General features: G+C 45.4%; 1 protein-coding gene across 3 annotated transcripts; it reads left to right on the forward strand.

The window, feature by feature from the left end:
• Nucleotides 1-1,344: 1,344 nt before the first annotated feature.
• On the forward strand, nucleotides 1,345-7,315 carry klhl6 (kelch-like family member 6). 3 transcript variants are annotated; one of them, XM_072704421.1, is made up of 7 exons: nucleotides 1,345-2,062; nucleotides 2,645-2,861; nucleotides 3,686-4,135; nucleotides 4,734-4,971; nucleotides 5,823-6,025; nucleotides 6,227-6,440; nucleotides 6,589-7,315. In XM_072704421.1, the coding sequence occupies exons 1-7, from the start codon at nucleotides 1,785-1,787 to the stop codon at nucleotides 6,894-6,896; spliced, it is 1,908 nt and encodes a 635-aa protein (XP_072560522.1). In that variant the 5' UTR covers nucleotides 1,345-1,784; the 3' UTR covers nucleotides 6,897-7,315. The 3 variants fall into 3 exon arrangements, with proteins under 3 accessions (XP_072560522.1, XP_072560523.1, XP_023674208.1); XM_072704422.1 differs by having other exon boundaries at nucleotides 1,346-2,062; nucleotides 3,686-3,952; XM_023818440.2 differs by having other exon boundaries at nucleotides 1,348-2,062; nucleotides 2,645-2,810.
• Nucleotides 7,316-7,696: the final 381 nt, after the last annotated feature.

Here is a 7,696-nt window from a genome sequence, read left to right on the forward strand (position 1 = left end):
TGCTGTGTCTCTGATTGGTAGGTCGCTGGTTCAAATCCCAGGGTCGTCTGAGCAATCTCACTGTTGAGTAAGGCCCTTAATTGCGTTGAGGGCCGGCAGACCCTGCTTTCTCAAAAAAAAAAAAAAAACTAAATGTGAGAAATAGTATATCGCTGGCAGTCACCTGTCGTCATGGTCCCGTAGCTTGTGTGTTTTGCATGTTGTTCTATAAACAACATCTGGCCAATTCACCCAACTTTCCCATCTAAACCGGATGTGCCCTTTCACAACATCTCTTCTGTTGATTAAGAAATTACCATTTTTTTGGTCAAACTTTCAAATAAGGCCAGGAACACTCACTCAAATCCCATTTCCCCATCCTAACACAAGTATGTTACATATGTATATATTCCACCCTGAACATACCCCATGTACATTTTTATTTATATTTATATATTTATATGCTTATATATCAACCTCCTCATCTCTGGCACCAACCACCAAAGCAAATTCCTTGTATGTGTGAACGTACTTGGCAATAAACCCGATTCTGATTCTGATTCTGATAACTACAATGTAATGAAGCTCTAGTGTCTGGATGTGATGCATCAAGCGGGAGGTCTGTAAGGAAACTGATGGTCTTCAGAAGGTCTTTCCTTGACCTTGTGACCTCATGAAGACAGATGCAAATCAAAAGTCACTGATTGGTGGTCAATTCATTTGTCTGTATCTCTACTACAGGGACAGACTTACAGTAAGGCAAATGTAGGCAGCCGTATGGAGCCTGCAAATACTGGGGAGCCCATGAAGACAGAAGTTATAAAATAATGGGATAAATAAACGGATGTATGCAAAAAAACTAAGCTTAACCTCCCTAATTTTTCCTACTATGGCGGAGCTGACTGACTCGTGTTTCACTGCAGGTTAGAGTTGGACTGTGTACCTTGCATGTGACAAATGAAGCCCTTGAATCCTAGGGTAGAGGAAGGCATTAGCTATCCCAAGCTAAAGTCTAGGGTCACAGCAAAAGAGGGAATGATTAGACTTCTTAAATTGGGCCATCAATCTGCCGGCTTCATTCCCCCCCCCCCCTCCGATCTGAAGTTTTTACCAAAAGTAACCCTGCACCCACTCTGATTGGTAAGTTTTCCCTACGGCATCCCCCACCATTTCATTAGAAAATTATTGATGTTCCTCGTTTCTCTTTCGGCTCCAAAAAATAGACGGCCCACTTAGGGGCCCCCCCCGGAGAAGATAGCCCGCCCCTGCTCTACTAACATCGAAGCCTTCTGAAAGAGTAAGACGTCTGGTACAGGTGTCACCCAGCTGAGCTTGTTAATCACATGGTTTAAAAGAATGGTTTTGTTGCTCTTTTGAGAATCTTTTGTTACATTTTTGTTTTTAGATCGTCGTGTATGTCAGCGCTCTCTCGATGCAAGTGTGAGTCTCTGCTGTTTTTTGTTTAGCTTCGGGCCGCTAGTTTTTGAGGTCCTCAGTTGCCTGAGAGCCGGTGAGCCCTGGCAGTGGTTGTTGTGAAAATTCAGAGTTTCCTTTTCTTTTTTCTTTTTTTTTTTTTTCTTTTTTGCACGTACCCAAAAGTGATAAACAAGTCACATGTTCAGGAAGTCACCCAACTTCACTGCTGCCGAGCTGATGCTTTGCGGCCGCGCTGAGCAGGAGAGGAGCAGTTGCGTCAATGTGCAGACACTGTAAGCGACTCTGCTGTCGGGCCACACTCTGCGGTGCCCGTCCTTGGGCTCACCGCTGCAGGTTTCACCGCACCTCTGGCTCGGGTTGGAGCTGAGATGGGCGACTCAGGGGCAAAGAACACAGATCCTCTCCGGCAACAGGCATCAGACACAGACCAGCCCGTCGGGGCGACAAGCCTCCTGGAGACCTCCGAGCTGGAGGAAGGGCACGAGAGTCGTGCTCAGTTTGACGACTCGGGCCTCTCCACCCAGCTCCAGAGCGGGCTGGAGAGCCTACGGGTGGAACAGTCTCTCACAGACGTGATCTTGCATGTGGAGGGACGGGAGTTTCCCTGTCACCGGGTGGTCCTCGCTGCTGCAAGCCACTACTTCAGGTGAGTCCTGTCAATGCCTCAAATAAGAAAGAAATGCTGAGAACCCCCCTCCCCCTTTAATTAACACCACTTTGGGATGAGCAGATGTTACTGTATGTTATTAAATCAGCACCAAGTCCTGACAGAATAACATGGATTGTATGTCTGAAAATATCAGAACTTCCTGTATGAATTATTTCAACTTACATATGTTTACAGAGGTCTAGGAATCAGGGGGAAGGGGGGGCATGTACCCCCAATATTTAATTTGGCTTCATTTGTCCTCCCCAGGGGTAGTTCTGGCCCCCCTAAATACATATGCTACCTGGATCTGAAATAAATGTATTATTATTATTTACTATTATTCTTTATTGGTTTTCAAAATTTCCATTTGCTTCTTAATGCTGGCAATCTATTGTAAGTAATACTTGGAGGCCATTAAGGTCAAATGCATCTGCCCCCCCAGTAAAAATGGTCTAGAACCACGATTGCCCCCCCCACCAAAAAAGAACTTTGCATTTAAATTATTAGTGTCCCTTCCAATTCCATACTCTTCCCTTCACCCTCTTGTCTGTTTACTCGTCTTGCACCCTGTATTTCCAGAGCCATGTTCTGTAATGATCTTCGAGAGAAACGCGAGGAGCAAATCCACATTAAAGGTGTGGAGGCAGAGACCATGGCGGTTCTGCTGGACTACACCTACACCAGCAAAGTGCTCATCACCAAGCAGAACGTCCAGAAGATCCTGGAAGCCGCGAGCCTCTTCCAGGTCCCACCCGAACGTTTCTTTTGTGTGGACATCGCCACTGTGTTGAGGAAGGCACGACTCTCTAATCGACCTTCTGAGTCAGCAGTACCGGAATTACAGAGTCACTTTATGTCTTACTGAACAGACAGAAAGAATATAAAGAAAATACCGCAGTGTATTTACGTAGCATTACCATTTTTGTGGAATGTGTCTGTTTATGAATTTATAGTACAAACGTACATAAACTAGAATACAGAAAAGCAAGAAAGTGACATTTTAAAAATTCTGTTTAAAAAACTTGCAATATTTTTTACAAATATCATGTATCATCTTTTCCACATAAGTCAGGTGTCTCCTGTTGCGCTATAGCAGAGACACGTGTTGCCATTAAAACCATTAAAACCATTAATTGGGGAACTGAAAACAATTTGCCCGCTGTTGTTTATGCACGGAACGATTTCGCTCTACCCCCTGCCCATTTTAACTCGTACAGCTGGGGAGGGCGTGCGGGTGGAGAATCTGAACAGACGCGGACAGCCTAAAGCCCCTCCCTTATAATCATCTCAAAAGCTTTTTCTACATGTTTAATTGTACTTGTTTTATTTTACCTTGTCTGTTGTCCCAGCTTAAACCAGATATGGCTCAAAGTTGGCCAGAGTCCTGTTTCATGAAGCAAGATTTCTTACTTAGCTGGATAACTTGTCAGATTTACGGTAGTCTGGCCTAAATGTAAGCGAACAAAAATAAAGTCAATTTAGTCGAGACTATTAAATCCGACAAGTTATCTGGCTAAGCAAGAAATCCTGCTTGGTGAAACAGGCTCACGGTCATAGAACAATCTAGAGCATCGAAAATCTATCAACGTTAAGCTGAGTTGCACCTCCTTGTGGCTGCAGTTTCTGCGCATGGTAGAGGCCTGCTCCAGCTTCCTGACCAACGCGCTCCTGCCCGAAAACTGTGTGGGCGTCCTTCAACTGGCCGACACCCACTCCCTCACGCCCCTGAAGGTCCACGTCCAGAACTACATCACCCAGGCATTCGGTTGCGTGGTGTCACACGAGGAGTTCCTGGACCTCCCGGGGGAGGCTTTGGCAAACCTGCTGCAGCGCGACGACCTGAACGTGACCCAGGAGGAGCAGGCGTACGAGGCGGCCATGCTCTGGGTACGAGCCTGCGAGGCCGAGAGGCTGCCCCTACTGGCCCGGCTCCTGCACTATGTGCGATTGCCCCTTGTGGACCCCTGGTACTTTGTGGAGAAGGTGGAAGGGGACCCCCTAATACAGAAGTGTCCTGAGGCTTTCCCCCTACTCCAGGAGGCCCGTAGGTACCACTTATCAGGGAGCGAGGTAAGCTTGCATTTACACCCAAAGTACACAACTCCCATCCTAACATAAAGACGTCTCCTACATGACTGCTTATACTCAACGTCTAGCCGCATAGATGAGTATATGCATGGTCGCCTTAGGGATATTGGGCCCCCAAACCAGACCAATCCAATTAGGTATCAAATGTTTTAGGGCCCCTGTCACTCAGGGGCCCCTGGAATCCTAACTCCTCCCCCCTTTACAGCGCCCCTGAGTAAATGTACTGAACTGTACGTTTCCATACAATGACATCATATTCTGCATGATTTAAAAGCTACAATAATGAGAATGATGTAAGCACATGCAACAGTGGTGTCTATCACCCCTCAAAACACACATTTGCGTTGGGCCTCCTGTTGGTTAGAATTAGTCAATACACTGAATATTAAATTAACGCATACCTTATTTTTCTGCATACCAGCTAGCTAGATACAATCTTTTGCCTCTATTCACTTTTTGTGTGGGACCCCAAACCATCAATCCTGCCCCAGACCACATGTATATTTGTGTGACCTTCTGGAATGAATTGCTTGATCATTCTCCACATGTGAAGCAACTGAATGACCGCGTCCGACTCCAGATTGTCTCGGAGCGTACCAAACCACGAGAGAGGGAGTTCCAGTCCGAGGTCTTCATGATCATCGGGGGCTGCACCAAGGATGAGAAGTTTGTCTCTGAGGTGACCTGCCTGGACCCCTTGCGCAGGAGCCGCCTAGAGGTGGCCAAGCTTCCCATCACAGAGATGGAGGTGGAGGTGGACAACAGGAAGTGGGTGGAGTTTGCCTGCATCACCTTCAGGAATGAGGTGTACCTTACAGGTAGGTGAGCCATGCATTCTCCCACACTTAACCATGAGATGTAATAGAAGATAATGGTCAATGGAAGCAAAAGCAGCTCATAGGAGTTCTACTTACACAAAAATGTTCTGAGGGCAGATAAAAATGATTGTTCAGAGAGATAACCAATCACATTGTAAAGGAGATGGGTCCAAGCAACTAGAGGAGGCGGGACCAAGACATCTCACTGGTTGGTCCCACCTCCCCTAGTTACTTGGACCCACCTCCTCTGTAATCTGATTGGTTATTTCTCCGAACCAATCATTTTTCCTTCTGCCATCAGAACATTTTTGTGTAAGTAAAACTCCAGTGAGCTCAAAAGCAACAACAAGATATAATATTGTGAGTATATCATATTCCCTGTATCTGATGGGAGGAGTATACACAACTTACAGTTCTGCTTAAGGCCATGTCTGTGCCTAACCTGTTGTAGTGTGGCAGGGCTGTTCAAATCACGATTCTCATGGGCCGAGCGCTGCTAATTTTCCGGCCTTCCTTTATCCATAAGCCAGGTGTGAAGCCTCTGTGACTAGTCAGAATCTGTAATCATTAAACTAACTACCTGGGAGAACTGAAAACAAGGCCTGGGTTTGGAATTGAAGGCTAGATTTGAGGAGCCCTGCAGTGTGGGTATTCAGTTATGTGTAGGGATGGTCACTTCCTTTTTAAGGAAGGAGAGTTTTAAGTGTATAGTTTAACACACAAATCGCCATTTGGCATTCCATGCAGAGGTCTAAGTACATTGACTTTGAAGTAGTTTTTGTCTCTGCTCAGATTTCAAAGTCACAGTAAGTAGTATGTTTTCATCTGGCTTCTTTCTACCAATGCCAAAGGAGGGAAGGAGACCCAACATGAAGCATGGAAGTACAACGCAGCCCTCAACAAGTGGATCCAGATCGAGTACCTGAACATTGGGCGCTGGAGACACAAAATGGCTGTTCTGGCGGGGAAGGTCTATGTGCTGGGTGGGTTTGATGGCGCTCAGAGGCACAGCAGCATGGAGGCCTACGACCCCTTTCACAACAGCTGGACAGAGGTATGGTTTAACTGGGTCATGACATCTTACCACTTAGCACTAATTTTAGTTGTACGCAACTGAAAAGTCGGTCAAAACTTCTGAATACGAAACACTGTCTTCAGGATCCAACCCATCTGAAAACACAGTTTCATGATTTCCCAACCAGCTTGTCACCCGTCGCTTGTCGTCACAAGTTCTTCCCATGTACGTTTGTCACAGGAGGAACCCCTCTTGCTCAGTGTGAGCTCCTTCGCGACGGCGAGTCACAATGACAAGCTGTACGTGATCGGGGGCGGCCCGAACGGCAAGTTGGCCACAGACAAGTTACAGTGTTTCGACCCCTCTGCCAAAAAATGGACATTTAAGTCGCCGATGCCAATTGAAGCCAAATGCATAAATGCTGTGACCTTCAAAGATTGCATCTACGTAGCAGGTCAGTATCATCATTTAATTTATTTAGAAGTTTCTTTTATCTAAAGTGTTGTACATTTGTGAGAAATCATTGCGTGTTCAAGCAGTATGAAGCATGACTTCCATGACAATGATTTCCCTGTCTTTATTTCAAACTTTCCTTCAATTAGGCGGTGCTATGAAGGCGCTGTACTGCTACTGCCCCCTGGAGGACTCCTGGAGCACCGTGACGCAATTCAATCACGAGAGAGCCAGCTGTGGGCTTGCTGCTTGCAACAATAAGCTCTTCATCACCGGGGGGCGTGATGAGAGAAATGAAGTGATCGCCACAGTGCTGTGCTGGGACCCGCGAGCGCAGAAGCTGACGGAGGAGTGCGTTCTCCCCCGCGGAGTGTCCCACCACGGAAGCGTCACACTGAGGAAGTCGTACACGCACATCCGGAGGGTGATGCCCATACAAGGCGCTGCACCCATATAACCCTGGTCGTTGACAGGTGGGGGGAACAACGAATTAGTCTAGGGACAGAGAAGCGAACTTTACCTCAAACTACACAAGATCAAATTACCGTATTCATTGAAGCCTGAACATTTATTTATTTGTATTATCACAGGAATTTACTAAATTGATTAGAGATCAGCTCTGAGCAGAATTCATTATCTGTTGTTGCTGGACAACTGATGCATTGCCTGCAGATTTCTACTGTGTATTAAGCACTGTTGCACTTACAACAGAGTGCACTAACAAAAATTGCACTAGAATGCTGACTACACTGTTTACAAACAGAATCAACTAGCCTTTTTTTCCTTTAGTAACCTGTTTTTTCATAGGGGAACAATGGAGGCAAAAGGTGACCTCAAAACTGACTTTAAATAAAAATATTCTATATAAAAAGTATAATGAAATGTGTTTTCTGGTTTTTATTTATCACAAATTGAGTGCCGCCTCATCTCCCAAAGCTCTCCATTGCAAATGGGCAACTAATACCCTGTGCGTGCGTGTGCGTGTGCGTGCGTGTGGTATGTATCTCACAATGTGATAAAAAAAAAAGTTGTTTTTTTTTTTTTTTTTTAAATCTGTTGTTTTTACCTTGGCCATTATCCAGTTCCCACAAGAGAAAAAACATTTTCAAAAAAAACTGTGACTGCAATCAAAAAACTAAAATAGACAAAACTCTTGTATTTTGTTTTCTTAATTATGATTAAGCTTAGGGCTGGGTCGCGGTTAAGGTTTTAACAGTTGGGATTTGAGTTTTGCTCATAGAAATGAAAGAACGGTCT

Source organism: Paramormyrops kingsleyae, chromosome 21 (genome assembly GCF_048594095.1).
Source record: "Paramormyrops kingsleyae isolate MSU_618 chromosome 21, PKINGS_0.4, whole genome shotgun sequence".
NCBI classification, from domain to species: Eukaryota; Metazoa; Chordata; class Actinopteri; order Osteoglossiformes; family Mormyridae; genus Paramormyrops; species Paramormyrops kingsleyae.